Below are 27,899 nucleotides of genomic sequence, written 5' to 3' on the forward strand. Positions count from 1 at the left end.
AGTACTAATGAAACTTATTGATAGTCGCAGGCCTACAACACACATTGTTTTGCATTTTATAGAGGAACTCATTTATTGAATCTTAAAATGTCCATTTAAAACGTTGCTTGATTGTCTTCACCAATTATTACTTTCCCTTTAATATTTCAATAAGCAAGAATCATATCATTGAAACCTACATGATCCAGTTTAAAACTGTGAGGGAGAAATGGCAGAAGCTGTTCTTGATGTTTGAGATGCAGCCATGAGGTTTCTAAACAACCACACACACACCAACCACACACACAAACAGACACACAAACACACTTGAAGACACACCGCTCACTAACGTCCTCTCCCATTTGGACTCTCTTCACTGACAGTCAGTAAATTTGAGTTTTCTTTCTCACACACACATATTGTTCTCCACCTTCCGAAAAACACACACATGATCACGTACCCACACAGCTGAGGTCGGCAGCTCAATGGTGAAAACAGGGAGGATTGTGTGCAGAGCAAGCAAACGTCACTCAGCTCTGCAGCCTCAGTTCTCTGAAACAGGAACCACTGTCTCTCAAGCTGACAGCCTCTCGTGTGGTGTGTGTCTGTGCGTGTGGGTGCGTGTGTGCGTGAGGGTTTAAGTGCCATCACCTGCCGGTTTTTCAATTCCCTCTCCTTCCCGGTTGAATATCGGCTAACGGATCGTTGTGAGAGAGAAACATCAAAGCAGAGAAGGATGGAGGAGGAGGAGTTGGTGGAGGTGCTGGTGGAGCATTTATTTCCAACGACAGACAGTAAATACAGCTGCTCTCATCTGAGTGTAAACTCTTCTACGGCGAGCTGAGGCTTGTGTGTTTTCCTGCATCCTGTTTGTGAGCGTGTGGGTGTGTGTGTGTACTGGCTTCATGTTCCTGTGCGTGTCCACTGTCACAACACTCACCTCAAGGCGTTACTCGTGGTTTACAATAAAGTTACATCACTTATTGACAATGTAAACACAGCCTTGTCTGCTCATTACAATAATATTACAAAAATTAGTACATTTTGCATAATAGGCTGAGTAAGCTCTAGAAAATATTCACATACATTAATGAGTTAATATGAAACAGCACCAGAATATTGCATACACTTTTATTAAGAGTTAAGACTAAGGTTTAGGTCGTCAGTACCGACGTATATGCAGTTAATTATACAATATACAGGTACTCAGTTTTATATTGCTATTAAAATGGATTATTTGGGCTCATTGGATACCGGGATTTATTCTCCTGTTAAATGCATTAAATCTAAAGTCTCGAACAAAAAGGTAAACAGAAACACCAGGACAACTTTTCAAACAGTTTGAGATATTCAGATAGAATAACCTTAGAAAGAAAGAATGATTTCAATTGTATCTGCAGTTTAAATCTCAGACCTAAGGATTTTCTCAAATACTCATTGAGTGTTTACAAAGATGTGCGACATGTGTCCACTTCCTCCCACTATCCAAAGATGAAGCTGAGACATCCTGGATACAGACTCTGTTGTGAGAAGAACAAGATGGCCGCCGCCGTACCCAGGATTGGTTGGCTTAATTTTTTTGTGCAACATGAGGAAGTGGAGACCCGTCATCCATCTTTATATTCAGCCTCGGTTTCAAATATGCGACCCTGGTGTTTTACACTGTAGTACCAAAAAGTTGAAAAGGGGTTGACGGGGTTATAACCTCTCGTTTCTGTATGAATAATCAAAACAAAATAGAAAATCACAACATAGGAAAACAAATTGCATATATATATAAAAAAAGTGTCCAAAACAAACGGAAGGAAAGATCCCGACTAAATGAGACGGCCACTGGTGGCAACTGAACATCCTTTTTTTTTTTCATGATTATCTCTCTCCATCTTTCATTCTTTTCTCCCCTGTGGCTTCATCATGATCATCATCATCATCCTCAGTGTCTTTGGTCCATGTGCACAATGTAAGATGGAATGTCAAACAGAGAACAAACAAACAAACAAACAAACAAACAAAACATAAACAGGTGTTGACGTTGCTATGGTGATGGAGGACAAATCCGTGGTCGTGTGTGGGGGGGGTTTACAGCGCCCATAAATTAACTGAAAAACAATGACAAACAATAAAGAAAAATAAATTGAATGAACGAACAACTAGGGAATGGAAACAGTAAATTAAGAAGACATTGAAAATGTACAGAAAACAACATAATTTGTGTGGAAGGGAAAAAGGTGCTTCAGCTCAGAGGGAGGCCACAGCTTGTGTTAGTGAAGAGAAGAGGACAGTGGGAGACATGTACAACTCCATCTTCACTTCTCTGTCTCTGAATAAACACTATTTTAACTTATCAACACGTTGGCTCTCGCTTAATTGAAGGTTGAATGGTATGAGAGGATGAGATGGTTCCTTTCAAGAAATGAAAGGAATGTCAATGATGGAAGTGTTTCTTACAGCAGCGATGATGGAGGAGTGTGAGAGCAGCCACAAGAGGGAGCCACGTGTCCTCACTTGAACGCTCAGCCTCAGACTAAAGCCTTTGAGGAAGTCATGTGCAGATCAGCTCACTGCAGACCATTGTCGAAAGTTGAGCAAATGTTGGATTGTTTCCAGTCTCCCTGGCTGCACCTTAGCTTCAGCTCCTCACAGAACAGTTTGACAATTAACCTGCAGAAACTTAAGAGCCTGCTCTGATCATGTCTCTAATCCATCACAACTACATGTTTATTCTCCTAACTACACCTTCCTGTTTGACTAGGAGATTTTCCTCCAGCTGCATTTATAAGCTACACTGAATAAGAAAAAATACCTGAACAAAAGCCGTGTGTGATTTCCAACAAACACAAACAGCGACAAAAAACTTGAAGCATATTACCGTCTAAATTATGATTTGCTGTATGATTATAATTTATCTTAACTGAAACTAAAGACTCATTCAAGTTCACACAGCGAAGAAACAACTAAGGTGTCACAGAAAAGTAAAGCCCTCTTAACTTACAGGAAAAACAGCCCCAGTTCACAAACACTGTGGCCACATGAACCAGTTCCCTGAACGCACCTTGAGACAATCCCTGCTGTCAACTGAATCTCCACACAATGAAAGCAGCGAGGTAAATGTCACATGATGTGATCACTACAACCGGTTACTCAATAATGCATGTGCCACGCGTCTCTGCAGGTGGACTGTCACACTTGTCGTGAATGAACATAAACCAGTGGCTGTCTGCAAGGTAGGAAAACCAACATTGTACTGAATGGTTTGCAGTGCAGTGAAATATACATGATGTGTACTAAGAGATTAAAGTAGTAGTATTATTTATACCTGGACCACCAGCATCCCCTTACTCAAGGTAGGCTGTATTCTGCATCACCTATTTATGAGCCAAGCTCGCTATTGTCTTAGAGTGGGTTAGCTGCCTCCTGCCTGAATGTCCTGAATAATTAGAGCGAGGCGAAGGGAAAGAGTGAAAGGACAGGAAGTGTTGAGCCTGGGCAGGACATAAAGGGAAGTTCCCTCAGCACATGCCAGGCCCTTTATAATGGCGGACATGCTTGTGTATTGGAGATAAGTAGACAGCGCAGAACATTGGATTCAAGGCTCCTGAATGTGTCAAGCAGAATGAACCCCCCCCTGCTAAAAAAGAGCTAAATAGCAAAAAGAGAAGATTTCAGGCTTTAAGGCACAAATTAAAAAGTAAACAGGATTAGTTGGAGAAAGGAGAAGGGGCTGGAAAATAGGAGCTTCCTGTTATGGGTAGAAGAAGAAGAGGTGAGTGAAGGACTGACTTACTTTTTCTTGTCCTTGTCTTTCTTGAGTGGCTGAGATAAGGAGAGTGTCTCGGCGGCCACCTTCTTCCTGTTGAAGGCGTTCATCTCCTCCTCCAGATCTCTCCGCTTCTCCTCCACCTTCCTCTTCTCCTCCTGATGCATCCGCTTCAGCTGCTCGAACTTGTCATGCAGCTGAGAGGGAGGAGACGAGAGGTGATGATTGACAGAGGATAGAGGGAACAGATGGCCAGCACTGATATTTATTGTGTTTCTTTTAACATTCAATGTGTCAGGTGAAAGCGTTTGCTCAACACCAAGCTGCAGCGGGAGATTAAATCAGGTTATTATTCAACAACAAGCTGATTGTTCAAAACAGCTTGTTACATAATGGACAGATATAACAGATTCAAATTTGCTGCGATGAAACGGACTCTAGGTCAACACAGTAAAAATGTACTAATTTAATGACTGACTAATTGAATCAACAGCATTGTCAAAAACGAAAATTGGTCATTAGTAGCAGTCAAAAGTAGGGTAGTGGAGCTGCATCATTTAGTTCAATCTGAAATAATTTTGCATGTGTTTAACGTAGTTGCCTTTTGCCCTTTGCCTCATCCATTGTTTTAATATATGATGACATACTGTACTGAATTATCATGAACTTGTGGTGTTTACATACCTGTAATGCTTTATCCGAATCAAGGGTCTATTGATACAATTTGGCTGAACTGGTTCAATAAATAAATAAAAAAATAAACCAGTATTGTGCCTCTGAATTCGTAGGGTTGTGGAGATAACTCTTTTTAAAATTACATATTTCTGTCCATAGCCTTAGTTTCATTTCCCTGGACTCACATCTCTCTCCTTTTCTTTCAGCTCTGCTTCTGTCTCTTTTACTTTGTTGACGAACATTTGTCGCATTTCTTCCTCTTTGCGCTGCAAGTCGCCCAAGAACTCTTTCCTCTTCGCCTCATACGTCTCCTGCAGGCTGTAGAGAAGAACACACAGCAGAGGATTATATTAGGTATTGTCTCTAAGTGGAAACTGCTGTTGACAGTATCTCTGTGGTTTCAGATATTGTGTCATATTGAGTGTGTGTATGTGTTAACCCTCTCTCTCTCTCTTTCTACCTGAAAGGCTGGCTGTCGGGGTCAGTATCTTTGAATCCCATTTCTTCTAACTTGCATCGCCGGTAGAGCTCGTAATGGCGGGCATGGGTCTGCTCCCTCAGATCCTCCATGTTGACCCTGATCAGCATCTCTCGGAGTTTGACAAAGTCGCAGTGGCTCTCGTTCTCAACTGAAGAAGAAAAAGAAGACACCAAAATAAGTGACTTTGTTGTTTACGATGACAAATCCTCATCCGTGAAAAAATGTGTTGGAGTGTGTTAGTGAGTCAGAGCTATACCCATGTGCAGTTGTGTCTTGTTTCACATTCTGAGTCTTTGCTTCTCTTGTTCATTTCCCTCTGTGCCTGACTGTCTCTTTCATTGCTTTTACCATATCTTTACTCTCCATCTGCCACCCTGTCACCCTTCCTCTATCTCCTTTCAAAGCAGGAAAATCTAACACACTAAATCAAATTTGATATCAATAAAATCTGATCTATCATCCTCTGCAAAAAAAAAAGGAATTAATACAGACTGAGATATACTACACTTTTACTTCTGGAGCGACTCTAACAACTTTAGTTTCATGACTGAGTGCCTTTCACAGTTAAATGAATTCATGGAGAGGAAAGGGCAGTTCAGTGTTTCCTGTCTGACAGACTGACAGCCGAGGGAGAGGGGGGGGGGCCATCATTTCCATCCCGATGAAGCCTTTTTACTCATAGGTCACCTCACTTAACTCTGACAGAACAATATGGGCTGTTCCGGATATTAAAAAGTAGAGTTTTTTTGCTTGGTTCGAGGCCAGAACAAAGTTCAATGTGGGACTAAGATGGACTGAAGCCACATGTAATGAGAATCAGTCTTGGAAAATATAGTCAGCATGAATATACATACCGCTGTGTTACCGTGTGTTTTCTGTAGGGTTCAACAACCTTGAATTTGTTATTGTAAAATCAAATCTTTCTGTACTTCTCAGCTGCATTAAATAAAGTCAAGGTTAAAATAAGATAAAAGATTGACAGAGTTGATTAACCTGCACGAAAGTACTAATTTATTACGTTTCAAAATTGAAAAGTTTGTGCGAAAAAATCCAGAATAAAAAAGAATGTACTTCAGAACTGCTGTAGCTGAAATGACTGCCAGTGGTTGTCGCAGGTCGTACGGTTCTCGACAAACGAGGAAAATAGAAAAGTACTGAGAGCTTCCTCCCCACACACTTCACTGCTGCTCGAATCCCACTCAGTGTATTTGTGTGTAATGTCCCCCGACGGCCCACCATAGATAGAAATATCCCTGATCACTAACATTATTGCAGATGGTGAAGGACAAAATGAGTAAAACTTTTATTAAGTATGAGTAAGACTTTAATTCAGTGTTATTTAAGTAAATTAGCCAGATTTCACTTCTGCTGACTCATATTCTGCACTGTTCTCCAGTTTCTCCTTCTTGGCTTTATTTTTCCTTATTTACAGACTTGAAATCACCTTAAGAGTCCAAATGGAAACTAGAAAAACTCTTAAGACTTGGATGTGATTGAGCAGAAATAAAGACCGCAAGAACCTGGAGCATAGAACTCAAAACATCGGCCAAATTATCCTGGCAAAACAAGAGAAGGGTGGCCTGTCAAAACAGACAAGCGATGTCAAAGGAAAAAAGGTAATTTTCCCCTTTCAGGGAAGAAAATGTGATCAACCTGTTAAGCAGAACAGTATTAAGTAATTTTCTTTTGTGTCAGATCTGATGTGTGCGGCGGCCAAGTGCACATGAAGAGAGGAGGCATGTGGTCTCTCAGGCACTGAAACATATGCCGTCCACTCAGCGGTGGCGGGACAGGATGTGTGTTGTGTTTAAATACCACCACAAGCTGTGAGCTCGGAAGATGTGAAGACGCCAATAATTTGACGGCAATGCCCAATTAGTGTGGCATTCAGCTTCTCCTGATGGAAAATGCTGTTAAAGCAGCGCAAGGTAGCAAAACCACACAGCAGCATAATACATGTCAGATGCTGTAACTTTCCTTCATTAGAATCAGATGAAAACAGAAAACGAACGGGACTCATCCTCTTCTATTTAACTCTGTAGCTGCGTAAATTGCTCGCTCTTAATTGTATTCAAATTAGCTGACTAACCACACGTCATTAGAGTGAGACGACGAGTTAAAAACAGAAATGAAGTGTCCTCAGCATCCTGGCTCCTGGCAGTGCCTGTTCATTTGGCATCTAATGGCCTCTTTGCAGTGGCCTCCCTGCTGAGAGCTGAGTGAGAGCCAGTCCTGTGACCGACTGCAGCTCTGAGCCCTCAAGCCACTGAGCACCGGCTCCACAAACACACAAACACACACAAATGGACTAAAGAGACATGCTGCAGACAAATAGAGACAAATGAGATATAAAATAAAATGTTACTCACTGGACACTGAAAGCTTCTATGTTTACACAGGCTGAACGTATTATTATTAATATTATTAAAACAAACTCCTTAGCTCAGTGGTAAATAATTTAAATATATCGGATAGTTTTATGTAACCTATCAACAAGACTGACAGAAATAAATAGTCTCTAGTGTCAGAGAGAAGCTCAATTTATTTAATTAGCCACATCTTTAAAAGGAAGATAATTATTTATATTTTCACCCAAACCCAGAGGATGACATCATTAATTTTTAAATAAATTGATTTATCTTTATAAGAGAATTAAAAAAAGTATATTCTAAGTGTTAGTACTTAGCAATCAATTATCAAATAATTTTTGATTGACCCATGTGAATAGAAATGTAATTCACCTAACACATTATTTTAGGCATAGTTTTGCATCTACTGCATTTGCCATATCATAACCTTTATCGATAAGTGTGTTGACACTTTCTGGTTTTTATTTGCATTGTCAATTTGCACATAGTATGACACTGCATGTAGTAAAACCCTTTGCACTTGGCTTAGGTGGAAATGTTGGGCTATCGTTAAAAGCTCAATGCGACTAAGTGCCAAGAAAACGGACGCAGTAAATAAATGATGATGTAGAAGAAGCATCCCAGTGGAGGTGAAGGAGCAGGTGTGTGTGGAGGGAAGAGGGGACTAAAACCTTCCTCAGATTAACACATAAAACAAATATAAATCCCATTGTAGCGTTTTCCATCCCTTTTAAGTTTGACTAGCACTTTTTAAAGGATGTCATAATATGGTTAAAAGTTACAACATGCAAACACACATAATACACTATTGATGCACAAAAGAAATATCACACAGTAGCTTGCGATGAAGCAACACACTGCCGGGGTATGTCACAGATGTCTGGAGTTCAGAGATAACAGAGCACTATGATTCTAAAGAAAGATAACACACGCTCACACACAATCACGCACGTACATACACACACACACACAGTCTTTCCTCTGTCCTCTCTCACGCCGGTGGAAATTTCCCATGGCTCTTTAAGATGTTACCATAACCCATCTCCATGACATCTGGCATCAACCAACTGTTTGTACAACACAGGCCCTCCTTTCAGTCGGCCGAGTGTCGTGAAACACAGACCCTTCTGTCCTCCTTGGCCCCTGCCCTCATGACAAACTGCAGTGCATGTATGGTGAGCCATCGGTTTGCATCTCTGCCCGACTATTAGCAAGACAGCAAAGTAGTGTCCGAGTGTTACATCCCATTAGATCTGATTTCTGTTGTCAGACAGAGATATGCGAGGATGAGAAGATGAGAAGATGGACACAATAATGAAACTAAGCCTGAAATATTGAGATGCACATGGAGCAGCATCATCACACAGCCTCAGTGACTGAGTATCAGAAATACTTTTAGTAAACAAACTTAGCTTTCATGAAAATCTGATCTGTAAATTTTAAATATCATCAGGTTTCACAAAGTTTACTGAGCTAAAAAGGGTTTTCAGCTAAACAAGACTGGACTTGACCCCAAGGGACATGCAGCAGGCTTTATAAATAACCAAGTGTCTTCTGAGGGATGAAGAATGAGCGTTGTCAGTGGGTAATGGAGAGAGAGAGAAAAGGAAGAGTGTGAGGGCAGTAAACAGAAGAGAGGAGCGGAGGGAGCGATGGTCGGAGGGAATGAGAGAGAGAATAACTCCCATCTGAGCAGTAATATTCTCACAGCACAACTCTGCCTGATGTTATTAAATTAAGCTGTTTACCCTCGATGACAAACACAGAGGAATGAGCTGTGGGAAACAAAGGTCCCTGACACTAAAGGTGACGTCTCCAGGGGCAGACAAACGAGGGCAAGGCTAAAGTTATTACATGCATGCAAAGAAAGATATTAATCACCATGAGCATCACACACAGACACACACACACACACAGGCAATTTCCCAAAAACCTCCCCACTCGCTCGCCCTTCATCTCACAGTGTCACTCCTCATGAAGTCACAATCACAGCTGTGCAGGGCACTGCACACTGAGAGGGAGGGTATAAATAAACAGGAAAATGGTGGGACGCACTCGTCCCTCTGAAAAGAGCAGGAAACATCCCTCACCATGGATACTGATTAGGAGGCTTGAACGTTCAGCTGTTGAGTTTCACCGCCTGTCGTTTCTCCCTCACTACAAAATATCCTACAAAATAGCACTCTTCTTGAATGAAGTGCAGGATTTAATTTAGTGTAAAATGAAAACCAGTTTGCCCATTCTCTTGCATGTGTTCCTATAGACAAATTCCAATGGTGAAAAAAAAAACACAAACACCTACTAACTTACTAATTCTCAGATATTCACAATATTTATAAGAAACTGAAGAGAGTGAACTTTTGCTATTGTATTTTTTAAAGAGTCTGTTCATTGACAAATCGATGAATAGCATAATTATTGCAGTACTTCCTTGGATGCTAATGAATCAGTGGTACGATGAAAATAGATCACTTCCACACTTCCACCCTCTGACTTGTGTCTATCATCACACCACACAAGTGCCAACGTCACAGTGTGGCCTCTCTCTGTGGCGGTCTGGAGAAAAAGGAGTTAAACGCCAGCTGACCCCTCCGTGTTGTGTTTGCTTGAAAAACACAAACACCCACACACAAACAGCACGGTTACCTTGCTCTTAAATGCTTCTCACCTTGCACAACACCCCAGGGGTACTGTCTGGCCCTCACTGTTTTGTTCCCCACTTTGACCTCTTCCAAGCTGCCCACCACAGCGAATGGCAGATGGGCCTGCACAGGAAAAAGGGTGTATGTTAGAAAGGTCAAGAGGTCACAGGGGTAACTGTAAGCATAACAAGGGACTGATTCCTGGCTATTTGTCTTCTGGGGTTACACTTCCTCTGAGATGTTTTCCCCCTGGTTGCTTCATGCAGGTGTTCAAAGTCTTAACAGCACAGATTTCACTGGACACAGGTTGGCATGTTGCTGCGCAGCACTAATAACTCAACAGAGGGGATTAATGAAAGTGGAGGGGTCTTTTCACTGTGGCCGTCCCCTCTCTTATCTTTCACAACCAGACCACACCAGAGCGACTTGCAACCACGTTGGCACACGAGCTGCAGCAGACGGCTGTTTTAAAAAATGTGGCTCAGTGGAGGTGGTAAGGGGCTATTTTGTTGCAGTGATTAAACACACACACTCACATACACACACTTTATTTTTGCTGTGAACCCGTTGGGTTTGACATGTTGGCATCAGAGGGGGAAACATGCCCAATAGCAACCTCAAAAATTAGGCGGTGAGTTGAAACCAGCTGGCCGGTTGCAGCTCAGAGGAACAAGCTGGTGGAGTGTGGGCGTTGATGTAACCAGCTATGAATAGATGGGGACAGTGTACAAGCTCCGTGCCCGGGAGAACCAGCACCACTTTTATTTCCATGCTGTATTATTTATACACAAGAGAATTAACTGTATAGGGGTGTGTCAAACAGTCACTTCACACACAACCTATTTTGTACTAGCTACCTGAGAAAAGGTCATTAGTTTATGTTCAATTATATATCTACTCAATTTCTGATTTCGTTTGACAATGTAAAATAACCCAGTTGGGGGAAGGAATGTGTGCCACCAAATTCATAAATTATTTTACTATGGAAAAATTGGGTAATTGTATGTCCTGTATGTCCAAGCACATACCCAGGAACAGCTATTTGGAAAAAATTTTTGTGTTTTTTTCCATGCACAGTCACAACTTTGTGGGATTTCAGTGTCGAGATAAGAGTAACACTACAGTTGAGCACATATTTTAAAGCCGATAAAACAGCATAAGCACATACTGCCATCACCAGATGTGTAACACATGTGGTGCCTAAGACATGAGGGTGCAAGTCTTACAAAATAAATCCTCTTTCTGGTTTACTTACGTTCATGGAGGCGTTGATCTCACTCACGGTTTCGTCGTCGGTTGGGAACTGATAAATCTGGACGCCGTTGCTCACCAGCTCACTCATGATCTTTATCTTGAATTTATGGAGCTCACTCTTGGAGATTGTGTCCGCTTTGGCAATGATGGGAATGATGCTGACCTGAGGAAAGGATGAGAAGAATATAGAGTAAAGAGCAGCCTCCGAGTCAAACAACAGAGTATAATGCATTTTGAATTGACAGCTGTGTGTCATAAGACATTTATATTTATGTGATTATTTGGTTTGATTTGATGACAGGACTAAACAACCATTTTAAATCAAAGATGCACAGAAAATCAACGAAGTTTTTTCACTAATTTACGAATTGGACTTTTTGTCTGATTGTTATTGTTCAGAGTTTGAACAAATCGTACAATATTCATATTGAACAGCCGAATCGGATTACACAAGCAAAATCTTCAAGTGTAAAAAAGCTGAATGACAACCTAGTCAAAAAACGCAAACCAAACATGTCTGAGGATGAACGAGATCATGTGCAGCTGAACCATAGAGCAAAAATAAGCTCAGTCAAATCCCCAATAGGTAAATTAAACAAACAATGATTATGAAAACAAACGAGGCTCCATGTCAAATCAGCTGCAGATGTGCAGAAACAAACACAGTGTGTCTGCATTCCTCTGTGTGGCTGCATTACCCACATGTCTAACCAGGGGGGTGTGGGGGGGGGGATTCCTGCAGATTCCCTCATCAATTCCATACTGTGCCTCCCAGAGCAGGAGCCAGTGCTTGTTACAAGTCAAATTACAGGCTCATCATACTTATCTGGATCATTAATTTACAGCAGGTCAGCTCGTATCACGTTGTAACCCTTATTAAATAAAACAACTTCATTAATTGCTTTAATTCAGTGCCGAGTAAAACTGTCTTTGGAGGGACGGGTTAGTGATATTGGCTGATTTCCCATAACTGGGATTTTCCCAGCTGGCTGAAGAGTATTCCTAAATAGTACTCAGTGTTTGTTCTGATCCAGTCATGCAGCTGTGACCACATGAAAACAGTTCACATGTAAGATAATCGCTAGAAGAATAAAAATTACACTCGAGAGCTTGATATGTCTGGTACCTTTCGTTTTTTATCTTTTATGAACAGACTGAGGAAAACTTTAGTGTTCCTGAACTCTTTACATTCTGAGCTTTAGTTATGTTAAAAATATGTTAAAAATCTTTTTTTTTTAACTTTCCCATAATTCTGGAGGCCACAGGGGATGTAAACACCAAATACAGTGTTGTCATGGAGACAGCTAGCTGTGTGTAACCTAAGACATATTCACTGTCTGTTTCATTACATTATGTTTCCCATAGTAGTAGTAGGAAATATCATCCTTTTTGTCAAATGGAATTTACAAACTGAATCCTCTCTTCTTAATTCAAAAGAAAGGACTCCTCCTTCAAACTGTTATTTCTCTTCCTGCCTTAATTCACCACAAACCACAGTCGCTCAGCCGGCCCTGCCACCATCCTCTGTAGGGAGTATTGATTTGTATCCACATTAACAAGAAAAACACTATTGTCTAGCCTCGACAACAAAATCTTCAGTCTAAGGGGAAAACGGTTTCTGGTCGGCTTCCTCTGCTTTTCCTGTGACAGGTCAATCTGTTTGTTTATCTTCAGTGTCCAGATTGATGCTAATATTCACCCACAGTAATGCTTCTACTGACTGGACAACCAAGACGGTCTTGAAATGACTCATGGAAATAATCTGATCATTGGGACCGGTGTTTGGGCTCTAATCTCCACTGGTATCATTCATTTTAGTGCTGACAAAATTAGCTGATTAATTGATCAACAGAAATGTTTTTGGCATCAATCTTATTTATTTTGCTTTGATGATTTTCTCAGTTTTTTATCTACAGATGTAAGTTGAGGGTCTGTGAATACAGAAACCTACTTTTAACTTTTGCAAACATTTCACCGACTCAACAGTGAATCGGGTCATCGACACATAACCAGTTTGATGAATGAATGTTGAATAACTTGCCGAAGCAACACTTATTCTGGCAAACTAGGAACTTTCATGTATCTACCTCTAGCCATCAAAAACCCACATACGGAAATGATGTGATGAGTGGCTTTCAGGACTTATTGCATTCAAAACATTAATTCTATCTGGAAGAGAGACCAGTGCATAAACCTCACCGAGCCAGTTTAACAAAATATTGTCACATCCACATTGTGGTCACTCAACACTGGCCTGGTTTCAGACAAAACACTGGTCGTGTTGCACACTGTGGAAAGATTTGCTGGGACAGAGTCACTGAGGTCAGAGCCGTGTCCACACTGTGGCCTTCCACTCAGGCTAAGAACTGGGTCCATTGTTGCACAACACTGTAAATCACTTTGGATAGAGGGGCCTTCTGGTTCTATAAACTATAAACTATTTCTGGTGCCGTGCAACTGTAAAACACAGGGAATTTTTAATAGTCACACTGGAGTTGGGTTCATTGGGCATTTAGCTGCGGTAAGCTGCTTTGCTCCCACTCATATTAGTGCAGGGTATAACAGGTAAGCTGCTCTCCGTTAATAAACATGTGTTTACTGCTTCTTCTGTGGCTCAAATAAAAAGAGATAAAAATAATATATTTGGCTCAGGGAAGCCACCATGACTCGGTTCAAAGCAGAGGGTTCAGAGAGTTGGCCGTGTGTGTTGTGGTGGTTTGGATGGTGTCAGGAGCCAGTTGGCAAACACGCGCAGGCAGGTTTTGATCGCTCTGTTGGCTGGTAGTGACGGCACGGAGGATCCGCGGTCAGCGCTGTCACCTCACAGCTAGAAATGTCCTGAATTGGATCTCAGACCCATCCTTGGGGTTTCTGTAGGTTTTCCTCTCACGTCAGAACAACAGTCAGGTCTTCTTGTGGGGATAATTAAGAAATGCAGAGTTTTTCTTGTCATATGTCTAGATTAGTCAAAATGGTTAGGTATTAACTTAAGACTTTAGAATTTTAAGATTATTATAAAGAATTTGTGCGTCAAAACATTACAAACAAATTCAAAATGTTCCTGGATTGCTTATAAAACTACAAAGTGTCCCTTCAGAGTGAGTTGACTGAGGGAGCCGGGGTCACTATTTTGAAGAGTTTCAGGAGACATGTTGCTGAGATGTGCAGCCGTGCGTCGACAGTTGGCAGAGGTAAGCCAGCAGGTTTCCATCACAAGCTTGACCATCTGCTTTGTTCTGGATGTATTATCATTGCATCAACAGACACACACAGGCCTGAAGCTGCCACTCTGTCCTTCCTACAGCAGGGCTATCAGGGGATGTACCGTATGGATACACTGAAGGACTGTGGAGGCAGAACGCAAAACCGTAAGAGTGATGGAGCGGTAAATCTATTTGACCGATGTGTTTAAATTTGAATAGTGACCCGTAGAACAGTTTAATGGCCCGATGTAAACAAGCGTATGCACACAACACATACAAAGGCAACAAGGTGAAAACCTAGTAAATAGCTGGACCATGTTTAATCAATGATCAAAACTGAACATGCAGCTGCTGTAGAACTGCAATAAACCAATTAGCATTTCCATGTCATCATTGCAAAAATAATTGCATTCTGCCCCGTGTCAGCTGGTTTCACTGCTTTATTTGTTTGCACATTTGAGGCTATGGAGCCGGCAGGGTAAAGTCTGTTTGATGTAAAATTCATGTGACATGTGCGTTCACACACACACACAAACACACAAGACTCCTCCGGGTGATGTCTAAAAAAGTTCAGGGATGTGGTGTGAACTTTTGTCTCTCACACAGCGCACATCCTCAGACTGGGCAACAAACTCTGTGCCAATCGCTGAAATGAATAGATGTGGAGAAAGGTCGGATTCTCACTCGCAGGGCAGCACTGGCGACTGTCTTCTCCAGAAAGAAGTCGATAAATCTGTTGCTGGGTAATTCTTTTTTTTTTTTAAGTCACTGAGGGAGTCAGAGAAAGTCTGGAAATCTGGCAACAAACTTGGCAGTTAAATGCAAACCGTTGGCACAAATCTATTTTGAAAGCGCAATGGCCCTTGGGAAAACAAAACTCGGGCAATGATCTAGCTTTAGTCAGCGTCACAGAGCACTCACTTGGTCACGGACATTTTGAGGATGGAGCAAAAAGGAGATAGATGCCACTTTATTCTTTTCAGGCAGTTTCCTCTGTTAACGTGTTGGTAGATGTAAATAAGGCAAAAATATCTCCAAAAATCCTGTTCCACACATTTCTTCTCTCGTTATTGCCTTAAGTCAAAACCCAATCTTCACTTATCTGGCTCTGTCTGTGTACTCACTCTCCTCTGCGCTTTGGGAACACGTGTTTTACACACTGACCACACTTTGACACCATGATTGAGGATTAAAAAAACACTCTGAATGCTTTTAGCTGTGTTCATGGCACCGAGCAGTTCTCGAAAAACATTTGAACAAAATGTCAACAGGTAGAACTTATTCCACTGTGTTGTAAAGGGGAATAACAAATATCTGACAGTAAAGCAATACGATGGGTAGCGGAACCCACCTTAAATAGAACATTTCAAGAGAAGCCTTAGCAAAGGCAGTTTTTTTTCCACAAAATCAAGATATGAAATGGCTGCACCTTAGACTTTAAAATACACGTGCCTTCCCATTCATGACCCTGTCCTTCCCCACTGAGCCCCCCCCTACTTCCTGTCGGGCTCCAAGTGATTTTGTGATGAGATTTTTCCCACCAGTTGTCTAAATGAGGCCAGGCCAGTGATGGTGCCTCCAGTGTGCACCAATAATCTGTGTAGCAATACTCACGCAAGAGCCACAAAAAAAAGCCACAAATCCATACGACTCACATCGCGAGTATTGACTGGTATAGAGTATTGTGTTGTCCTATAAACATGTCAAACTGGAACACAGCACAACAAGGATGCATTTCAACTATATCTTGAATGCATTTCTATTCGATGGATGAGACTTTAAAAAATGTGACACATCTGCCTCCTCAACAGAGGAAAGCAGGTCTTCCCAAGTATCTGGACAGTTGGCGTTCAAATCTTTTTCCATAGAAACGGCCAAATGAGTTCACTCCAAAGAACGGCATGTGACTAGTCCTGAAATCCGCTATGCGCTGAAATGGAAGCTCTGCACGTTCACTGAAACCTTTCACTTTTCAGCTTTATTCTCTTGGGACAGAGTCCACACCCTTGCTCAGGGATCAGGGATCTCCATGTCTCAGTGGAGCACAGGATTGTCACAGTAAAAGGGAGATCGGGTTTCAGTGCACTGATACTATTCACAGACAATAGGAAATGAATGGGAGTGTGCTTTTTGCCAAAGGGGAAGGGATTAGCACATAGCACAAATATATGGATGTGTGTTTGTGTGTCGGCTTTGTGTACCTTGCTGTCCAGTTTCTTCATAGTGACGAGGTCCAGAGACTTGAGGGAGTGTCCTGTTGGGGCGATGAAATAAAGGCAAATGTGGATCCTGGTGTCGTGGTAGTTAAACAGCGAGCGCTTGATCTTCAGCTCCTCCTGGAGATAGTTTTCAAACTGAGTGTCGATGTAGTCGACGATGGGCTTGTAGCTGTGAAGAAGAAAGACAAAGAGAAAACTTTGAGGATTTACGACTTTGGTTAGGCACAAAATACTGTATCTGTCCTCTTGATTATGCTTTGGTAAGAATATGGACTCGTCATTGGGGAAATGAACTGGAGATAGTTATGTTTGCAGAAACTGTGTGATCTGATTTTATGCCAAGATTTCAGCTTAGCGTTGTACAGCTTAATGCTGCATGAAATTTATGTCCAGAGTATGAGAGTCTGGATGAAACAAATCACAGAGGCCACAAAACATCCTGACCGCTCTCACAGCACTGTGATGACCTGTGGACTCCACAGTATCCACAGTACATCAGTGAAAATTAAGAATAGACAATCTGAAAATATCAGAGTTATGTAACATTTTCGTATTATGTAGTATGCTCGCTAGTGCAGCAACACAGTTTGATTTTAATATTTCAACAGCACAACAGGCCCCAGTCTAACTGGAGGGATCGTGAGACAGCAGAAAAGATGTTTCAGATTACATTCACATTAGGCTTGTTTGAAGAAGTCTGCAGCTATAGTTGATTTACTTCAGTTCAGACACATTAAAGGGGATTTAACGAGCCTTAAACAATTAGCCACGTATTTAATAAACTGCATCATTGCTGCACGAATGCAAATCTCTTTCAAGTGAATTGATTGTTTGTCACCATAGATACAACAAGTCACAGTCATGTTAAGTTCTCACTACACCACATGGCATTTTCAGACAATTTATATCTGCGGTCGGAATAATCTTTGTTGGAGATGGTCAATAAACTTATTTACTCTCCACGAATCAAGCAGCCCAACATCGAAAAGATGTTTCCAACAGACGCTGGGCCAGTTCCGGCACAGATGTGGATTCCTTATGTTGTAAAGCCCGACTGATAAAGATTGTTAGGAGCCAATACAAGTATAATGGAGTAAAACAATATACTGCTATATATCGGCCGATATTTACAATGTAATGTTATTAGGCTTGGCCACTACACAATTACCTCAGTTGCATTGATTCCAGCTGGTGTCACCTCTGCTTTCACATTTACTCCAGCAATGAGATTTACAAACTAATGTGTTACTTTATATTTCTAAATTTGATTGAGCGCTGTCTTTGTCTAATCTGAAACAATGTAAACACCAGAGAAAGAAAAAGAAAATCGATAATTACAGAGTTCATTGTGTCAAACTTAGAGTTACGGACATGAATTAGATCTTTGATTTATAAACGAGTGACAACAGCAAACCAAAATTATTGCTTACGTATAAGATCTCTAGGCTTGTTGTCTTGTTAAAAAGAATCTTGTTTAATGACCATCCCCTAAATTAACAACCAACCGTCTTGGTAAACTTGTTCCATGTTCTATTCAGCTCAGAGTGAGATTCAAGTAAACATTGATTCTGTTTCCTCAGCCAGAACCATGTTTACAGTCGTCTGTTTCCTCCCATCGCATGTATCTTCAATCTTCTCTGTGGAATGCACCAGCTCTGACCTTTGGGAGCTCTCTCTGTGTGCATGTACAGTTTATACGGCCAGCAGAGAAAGCTGCTACCAAAGGGCGTGAGAGTGCTGCTTGCTGGATAGGTCACAACAAGAATGAGCCATTCCACAGCTGAATGTTAGATTAGGAAAAAAAAAATCTATTTCCTCTTTAGTGCTGCTGCACTTCTTCCTACTTTCATCCCACTGAGAAAAGAAAAATGTGCAGGATTCTGGACTGATGTAGTCTTTATCCGTTTCACAAATTGTCTTCCTTGGGTCTAATTTAGGCAGAACTATGATACTGAAATCTTGCCACTGCTAAAAGGAAAGTTTCATCAAGATAGATGGCAAAAGCTGTGCTTTGAGTATTTGCATAATTGGAAAAAATAAAGAGTATTTTTGCAATAAATGACTGTCAGAGGTTTTCTTTTTTTTACCACTGATGGTTTGGTATCTTTTCCAGAGAGGCTGTATGTGAGAAGTTCATGTATGAAAACAGCTCCAGTATAAGGACTAGCTTCTCATTAATATTGCAACTGAGCTGACGCTGCCACAGGTGATTTGTATTGTCTCGTCCCGTCACTGTTAACACCATCCATTACCAGTTCACCATGCTCACCTGTCCTCTTTGTTGATCTGATCACCGAAGCCAACACTATCAACAATCGTCAGTTTGAGGTGGACGTTGCTTTCTTTAAGGTCGTAAGTTCGTGGCCGCAGGTACACGCCGTTCTGGTAATGGCTCGCCTCTTCGTTCTCAAACATAGTGTTGAAAAGTGTGTTCATTAACGTCGACTTGCCGATACCAGTCTCCCCTGCGGGCGGCAGCAACCAGAGAGACGAGACCGATGGAGAGAGAGAGGGAGAGGGAGAGACAGAGAGAGGGGGGAGAAATTCATCAGCTTTCATACATGGCTTTTTACGAAAGCACCTGGTAGGCCTGTGTATTTCTATCAAGTCAGAAAATAAAAACCAGTAGAGGAATGTTCAGAAGTGCCGTTTGATACTCACCTACACAGAGGATGTTAAAACAAAATCCCTGAGTGACCGATTTACTGACAAGTTGGTCAGGGAGGCTGTCAAATCCAACATGGCCGCCCAAAGTCAGGTTACGCTTCTCCTCATTCTGAAAGAATCAGACAAAAAGAAATGAATTGAAAAAAGAAGCACAAGTCTGGCTGCATGTGAGGAAAACACCAGGAGAAGACATTAGACAGAGGTCTGAAGAGTTGGGTGGTACAGTGGCTGAAGCCTTCACATTCCTATGCAAATGATCATCAAAGTGCCTTGGTTCATTCTGCAGATGTTAAATCCATCAACTAACAGTGAGTTCAGTGAGCAGGGCCTGCTGTGAGGATGAGCTTCAAGAATAATCCTTCACGAGCATGAACAGCTAAAGACATTTCCACACACTTTGAACGAAACAACCGGGGAGAGGAGCTGATTCTGTGATTTAATACAGAGTATGGAAAATGAGAATATCTTTAGAAAGGATTCTTTCAACACTGACAGGTCAACACAGCCACGTAGTATAAGCTAAGTACATATACGATGTGAAAATCATATATATAATTCAAAGCTCAGTAACAACACATATTATAAACTAATCAAACTGAGTGTGACTAGCTTCACCAGTCAGAAATGATCTGCATTCACCACAGCTATTGTGGATTATTGCACATAGCGTGCACCATCACTTTTCTAATCAATCTGCATGTGGGGAGGAGCCGCCTGGAATTCAACCTGAAAGACTCCGATGTACAACTAAATCGAAGATCAACAGACAGACACTTTTGGATTGTAAGCGTTTCACATCTGATCTCCCTTATCTGTCCCACCTTGACTGAGGCCCAGACAGCCGCTGAGCAGGGGGAGCGTGTGTGTGAGAACTGTAGAGGAGGGGAGGCAGACGGCACCTTGAGATGAATGGGGCCACCCGAGCTCGTCTGGCTCAGCCACGACGGACTGCATATTTAGAGGCTGATGTCACCGAGCGCAGGCAGCCAGGGAGCAGGGCTCAGCTGAACGCAGCCTGGCTGTGCTGAGCCGAGGGGTGGAGGCCGGCTCTGCGTTTACTGCAGATGAGTTATAAACCTAACTGAGTGTAAAATACAGGATGAGCAATATATATTTATATATATATGTACATAAAAAAACACTGACACGTGTGTAATTATGAGATATAAAAAGGGAACAAGCTTAATGTGTCAGCGAACACAGCTGAAGTAATCGGATGTGAGCTGAGCTAAGCAAAACTGAGCTGAGCCGCAGCACTGGGAGTATCTTACATTACGTTAGCACAAGCATTCAATAAAAAAAAAAATCTATACAAGCTGTAAATCTGCCTGAAATGTTATAAAATGTGTCACGGTTTGTAAAACATCAAGCATAAAGAAGAAATATAACTTCATAGCAATCTAGATATCAATATCTGGTTGGATTGCTGAAGGGGGAGGGCGTGGCCTCTGGTGTCGTGCCTGGAAGGACACCGGTGCAATGACTGGAGATTGCTGAGAAGTGTTTAAAATCTGAGAAGCTGATAATTTGTATTTGCTTTTTTCTGTTTTATCAAGGAGAGGATAAATAAAGACCTGCATGCTCATTTTATCTGTTGTTTCATGTCCGGTTTCACATGTGGCAGCTGCATAGTCTGTGGAAGTGGGAAAAGTTTTGGTCCCACGCTCCAAGTCTGGGAGTTTACATGTGAGGTCATAGGATCACCTCTCATGGTACACACTGAAAACTGTTAAGGCCTTAAGAAAAAGGTGAGCTTGCCCTTGAAGACAATGTCATCCGGGGCTAGCTTATTTGATAAGCAGCGTTCACACATGTGCTGACGTCCAGACACTTTCCAGACATTTTAAGTATTTTTAAGTGTGTTAAATCATTCAGATTCAGAAAAATGCCAAATATTCTCAATCGTGAGAGAGCTGTGGGTCGACCTCCCTGTCATTAGCACATGATCTTTGTGTAAAAGTATGTGAGAGGCTGATGAGTATGTCTGTGACTGAGGGTTATAAAAGAGAATGTAGACGTGAACAATCAGTGTTATCTTTGAGGGATCAGACAGAAGAACTGCAGAAAATGATTTATTCCCCCGGCTGTGACTTCCATTCTGCTCATAACCATCTGGATTTAAACAACACTAACAATGAAGCCTTTCCTGGCTCCTAATACCTTTACACCAATCAGCAAAAACATGATATAACCAACCAACAAGACGATTAAGAAAACTTTGACTAATCTGTTCTCCCATCTACGCAGGCTACTCCAGAGAGTAGAAGGGCCGCTGCATGAATTATGACAGGAATGAAAAGCTTGTGAGTAACTGCTCCTGGGTCAAGAAAGAACACAGTCCCCAGGCCACCGTATCACCAGGCCAACCGCGCTGAAAGAAATGAGGCTCGACTCATGTGTGCCAGCTCACAGTGTCGTGAGTTTGCAACTGACGGCTGATGTGAACCACCGTCTGTTTTAAATTTTGATATGAAACCTAAGAAATGCACATGTTTAAATAATATAATAAATATTCGCTTTTACACCTAAATTAGCAGGTACACAGATAATCCCTTCCCATTGCCAGTGGAGGAGTTTGAGGTTTTTCCCCCACTGAATCTGAAATTTTGCTCTTGCCAGAAAATTCCCAGTTGCATGTTCTTCCTAAAATGTAAAAAAAAAAAAAAACATAAGTACACAAACGTTTGTAGCTATTTATGCAGCAGCACCCAAACGTTAAATGTTTATCATAATGTTGCACTGGAAAAGGTGCAGCATCAGCGTCTAGACTGCCAAAATAAAGAAGTGAAAGAAATTTGTGCGTTTCCCAAGGTGTTGTGTTTCCATAACTTTAAAACCTGTGTCATTTGACCGAGAAGTGAACGCCAATTGTATGTATTCCCACTGCAGACAAAAGCCAGATGTTAGTGGGTGTTGGTTGACTTTTGGACCATTGGAAAAAAAGGGGCTCTAGTGTGAGAAGCTAAATAATAATGATTATTTTCATTAAGGATCGATTTTCCATCATGTTTCCAATAATAACATAAATTGTTTAGCCTTTAAAATACCGAAAGATAGTGAAATATGTCCAGCGCCATTTTCATTTTGCTTTCAAAAGTCATTAAAGACAAATTTTACAATGATTTATGTTAAAGGCTACAAATGTAGCATGTTTTTTAGCCTGTGTTGGTTTACATGTCTGCAAACTGGCACCATGAAAACCATGCTGAATAAGCACTTTCATTTCATTTGCAGTTTAATCTACTGCTAATCAGGCTTCTCGATGAACTGTCTTCAGCCCTAATCGGCCGTTCGAATTACGAGTCAAAACAATAAACTGAATCATCTCAACCTTCGACTATGCTCACAAGACAGCCAACTGTGACAACAACTTCCCAGAAGGTTAAATAAATACAGCATGTGACACAGACTCAACATGACAGAGGACAAAACCAAGATAACTCCCCTGAGAGAAACCTTTTCTGTGAGCAGCCCTGATGCGACCCTAAAATCCTCCAAATCAGTTGATCCATATTTGACCAGACGCCGCTGTTATTCTGTCCATCACCCCCTCAGCTTATCTACCCCCTTCTGCCGTGGTTCCACCTGACTGGTGTCTGACCTGTGTTTGCGCCTCGTGTCGGCCTCAGTGAGCCTCCACTGGACGGACAGGAGCAACCTGACAAACTTCCACACACACCACTGCCGTTGATGCTTGTGTGAGTGTGTGAGTGTGTGAGTGTGTGAGTGTGTGAGTGTGTGAGTGTGTGGTGGGGGGGAATAAACAGAGGGGGCGGGGTCTTTGAAAAGGGTTTTAAATATTTACAGGATATTGAGGTGTACTTTGCTTTACCTTAAATGTTGTTTCCACATTCAGCTGTTAATAGGCCAGAACAAATGTAAGGTATTTTTTTCCTCAGATCACTTAACTGGATGTTTTCCACCTCTTAAATACTATATTTATATGTATAATTTATAATACATACATATTTACTATACACGTTCTGACGCATATTCATGAATTAGGTAACAAAGTGTAGGATGCAGTGTTTTTCGGGGGAGATTGACATTTATTGTTCAGTCACTATTGTCGGGGTTGTGTGAAAATCAAGCTGCTCTGGAAATAATTGTTGCATCCCTACAGAGACGTCCTTATCTTGATTTGAGTTCCAGTAGCTTTAACCTCAATCCGACTAGTCTAGTTTAAACTTGACACTCCAATACTAGACGGTAGCAAAACAGACTTGCCTGTGGCGTGACTGGACAGTAGAAACTGTAATTAAAACAGAGACCTGTATACAAAATGCACCTCAAGCAAAGTTAAAGGATGAGTAAAAAGTGGGGAACTGAGCCGTGAGTCACTTGCTGTAAGCAAAATAAGCTTTATTTGGTGTTGCAAGCAGATGTTGGGTGTCTGTGAGGGGCTGACACCACAACACAGTAACCTCAGTGATAAAGCTACATGTACCAGCAGTACACTTTGAGCGAGGTGGCTTGTGATGGTGCTTCCTGTCCAAAGGCTGTCACGTACACTTGTGAAAGTGTAGCTTGACGTCCTCTATAATATTTTTACAGCTCTTACTTATGCCACCAACCAATATTTCAAACCACACCTACAGATTTTGCCCTCATGTGCTGCTCTTGCTGTTCTCCTGCTGCTACTTGTGCCGATGGTGATGTTGTAATGGTAAAAATGTAGACAGTTGGGAAGAGGATGACGCAGGGACAAGGAATCTGCACGCACATATAGACAAACAAGTTTTTATCTGATTATTGTCTAATCAGTACACTCGTGAACAACAATTGCCATGACCTGCTCAGCTTCGTTTACTCATCTACTGAGAGCCCATCAGGGAAGACTAAAAAAATGAGTGAAAGCGAAGGGAGTCGAGACGGGATCCATTTTATGGGACAGATGTACAGCATACTTTACAGGGCCTTTAAAAAATATGCAGTTTCCTTACTTTCACTGAACGGACACAGACCAACATTTGCCAGCTTTTTCCCTCATGTGCATGTTAAGCTTTTATACATGCAGAGTCAGATGAAAAGCATTCCTGTTTCAGGATCTAGACGAGCTGTGCACAACACTAAGGAGAGGTGAAGTTGATTTAATCATAGACTGCACAAAAATGTGGATCCTAGTAGAGTGTGCCTGAAGTTAGTAATTTAAGAATCGTATGCGAGTCGCTGTGAGGTGTTTGTGTCACAAAGGATGCAAACAGAAATCTGGCATGTTGGTGTGTTGCAAATAGTTTTGACCTCATGCATTTTTTGGGGGTCTTTTTCTGGCTTTTTGCGTTAACAGAAATCAAAACCCAACAGAATTTGCCTTACACTCACTATTGTAAGATCTAAAATGTTTTACTTTCTATCAGTTTTAAGTCTTTGTCCACTCTGCTGGTGCTGACTCAGCCATGTCAGCGTCAGGCGAATGAGCCAAGACTGACATTTCAAATTCATGACTTGTGCAAGTTGCTTTTTTATCCAGCATATAAAAAGCCACGTAACGGAAACAAATGTTAATAACTGCAGTTTTTTTAGTGTCCACACTGATGAAAAACACGTCTACATCCCATTTAAGGCGAATAATACGTAAGAATAAAAGTCCTTGAGCTGTAACCCCATAGTTTTAACAAGCCACAGGACTGCTGATGGATTCAATGGGTGCTACCAGGATCAAACCTGTGACTCCTTTTATGATAACCTAAAAGGGAGCACTGGTGGTTTTATGACATCAACTAATAGTTCAGCCTCAAAATCTCCCTTCAGCTTTGGCGGAGATTATTCTGAAAGCCATTTTAGAGCGACACGATTTTGAGCTCTGTACTGGTCTTTGAGGTGAAAACAACTTGAACCTATTCTATACATGGATATTGACTCATCACCACAGGCTGCAGCTGGGCTGTCATTATTCATCTATAACACTGGATTTCACAAACTCGCCTCTAGGCAATTTTGGCCTTCGTGTACTATGTACAGCTGACAACACTAATGACAGCAAACAGTCAGTAAACCAGACCTACAAGCTGACCCGATCAACAAACAGATGAGGAAAGCAGTAACTAGGGTTTCCGGTTTAGGGTACAGTGTTTTAAGTCCACTGATTTGTTTAAAAATTCAATGCAGACTGATTCTAGCTACTCTGTAAATAAATGTAGCTTGAGAACATATGTAAATCAGGAATTCACAAGTGAACAACACAGCACAAAGAAGAAAATCAACTGTTTTAAAGTACAAGCCTTCCCCCACAGTTTGTCAGTCCACATCTTCTGCCCTGAGGCACTTTGTGAAGTTAATTTAATTGTATGCAAGCGGGCCTCACGGGAGAGACGATACCATTCAGGGTCAGCAAGCAGTGTACATGAATACGTTGGCGGCCATTTCATTACATAACCACCGTCACATATAGCATCCTCTTTATGCTACACACTCGAATGCTATCAGTGAGTGAAAAAAAAAACAATAGAAGTTGATAGCTACATTGATCACCTCATGCAGCTCTGGCCTAGAAAGTAATCCCGAAGCTACAGCCTCCATAGGAGGGGATTGATGTGGGCCAACAACGCAACCAACCACACATCCCTATCAATAGCTGCACATAATTAACAGCGTGCCCTGTACACAAACTGCCGGGCACACATGTGAGTTTGTTCAATATGGTCTCACTTAGTTCCGAAAGTTAGACAGGAAGTCAGACTGTCAGGCAAATATGCTGCTCCTAGCACTGGCCTGTTTCACTGCATTCTCAGCATTTTTCTCATTAATCAGCTCTCCAACTTCCCCGTTCCCAAAAGAGGCAGTTAAGAAGTCGCAAAACCTGCAATGTCTTCCGCCCAAACCCGAACTCCTTCTTGGACAGGTTCCTAAGCGTCAACTGTGCAATGTCTTTCTCTGGATCCTCTATTTATTTGGGATCCTCTGTTCCTCCTTTTTCTTCGTAGGCATTGATTTGCACCAATAAATGGAAGGAGTGGCCCGGAGTGTGTTCTTAATCTCTTTATCCCTGCAGCTCAGTGCTGCTTACTGTCCAATTCCACACCACAAGGATCTCCTCAGGCATCTGCCAAAAAGTTAATCACCCTTTTGAAATCTCCCCCTGTGCATTCCCCTCTCCACTATAATGTTGAGTTCTCCGTAACACAAGCTTTGTTGTGTGAATTCTCCACATATAGAGCTGCCTAACCAACCATGTGTTGTTGCAAGTTTCTTCAGCATGTGTTGCATCACCATGATAAAGCCTAAAAATAAGGTTACACCTGAATGACGACAGGGCTTGGCACAATGAATATAGTGCAGGATGCGTGCATTCCACTGTCATCTACTTGCGTGCCCAACCTACTGCTGAGATATGCAAAGAGGAATGAAGTATAGTATCAGTCTGCTCAGCATCTGGCGGGAAAATGGCCTTTGGAGTGAATGAGACAAAAGAAGTTAAAAAAAAAGAAAAGTTTAATTTTGCAACTAAATATCCACTAGGACATGATAAAGTATGAAGTGCTGTAGACTAACACCAAATAATATGGCATTTCTACACCAGAACACTCAGATAAATACATAAAATAAGTACAATTGCCTCAGTGGTATAGAAGATTGACTTTATAACAACCATTTCCTGTTTTATAGCATCTTAACCACTAACTTAGAAATAATTTTGCCCTCCTGAAGAGGAAGTTAAAACGAAACCCATTACTAACTATGGCATGATATAGTTTTAAGTGCTATAGACTCACCCTCCAAATAATATAGCAGTTCTACACTAGAAAATACATAAAGTAGGTACAGTTGTATCAGGAGTACAGGGCATTGACTTAACAACCACTATCTCCTGTTTTATAGCATTTCATCCACTAGGTTCAAAATAATTTTACAACACTGAAGAGGAAGTAAAAATGAAACCACATGGCAGCACATCATGCAGTATTGAGTACTAATTCAAAGTAATACTGCAGTTTTTACACAACAAAACTGCAGTCACTTCCCATTACAGGGACTGTGGTGAACAAACACTGACTTTAGAGCAACCACCTCCTGTTTGTATAGCATTTTCCCATGTTTTGCTGTTGTGTGTTGTGACTAGATGTTATTAACGTGTGTTTGGACATCGGGTTGTTTACAGCCACTTGTAAATAACATACACCGTGGACAGTCCAACCCGCTACACCCCCTGGATTCAGCCATACGTGATTTTCCAATAACAGACAATAAACGTTACGTGGCACATTGTTCGCCCCAGCGATGGCAGCGTTGTCTTCGTGTGTGTGTGAGGTGAGAAGAAGACATGACAGACACCCGTGCCACCGCCTCGACTGAGCCCCACGTCGGGGTCCAGAAAGCGGACAGGGGGGCGAAGGAGGCGGCTCGGTTAGCTTACACGGCGGCTAACACCCACACTTCTACTAATCACAACCCGAAGTCCCCTCTCTCCCCGGGGCTGCACTGAGCCAATGTGTCCCCAGGTCAGGGGAAAGGGAATACAACAGAGAAATGCGCCTCCACTCACCGAGAACACGTCAACGTCCGTGGCAGCCATGGTGCGGAATGTGCGGGCGGTGAGTGTGACCGAGCGGAGGCGAAAGGGAGCAGCCCTCGACTGACTCTCCGTGCTAGCCTGGTGCTAGCCTGGTGCCAAACTAGCGAGTGAGCGGGAGGCGGCTGTAGTGACACGGGAGGA

At 41.8% G+C, this 27,899-nt stretch overlaps 1 protein-coding gene across 1 annotated transcript; it reads right to left on the reverse strand.

Moving 5' to 3' along the window:
• Positions 1-734: 734 nt before the first annotated feature.
• Positions 735-27,881, reverse strand: septin8a (septin 8a). The gene is made up of 10 exons (XM_062405636.1): positions 27,729-27,881; positions 19,241-19,355; positions 18,849-19,044; positions 16,562-16,748; positions 11,159-11,320; positions 9,930-10,026; positions 4,872-5,040; positions 4,597-4,729; positions 3,764-3,933; positions 735-2,078 (listed from the first exon to the last, which is right to left on the reverse strand). Exons 1-10 carry the CDS (start codon positions 27,756-27,758, stop codon positions 2,075-2,077), a joined length of 1,263 nt encoding a protein of 420 aa, XP_062261620.1. The 5' UTR covers positions 27,759-27,881; the 3' UTR covers positions 735-2,074.
• Between the last annotated feature and the right edge of the window lie 18 nt (positions 27,882-27,899).

The sequence above is a fragment of the Platichthys flesus genome, chromosome 15, assembly GCF_949316205.1.
Source record: "Platichthys flesus chromosome 15, fPlaFle2.1, whole genome shotgun sequence".
NCBI lineage: Eukaryota > Metazoa > Chordata > Actinopteri > Pleuronectiformes > Pleuronectidae > Platichthys > Platichthys flesus.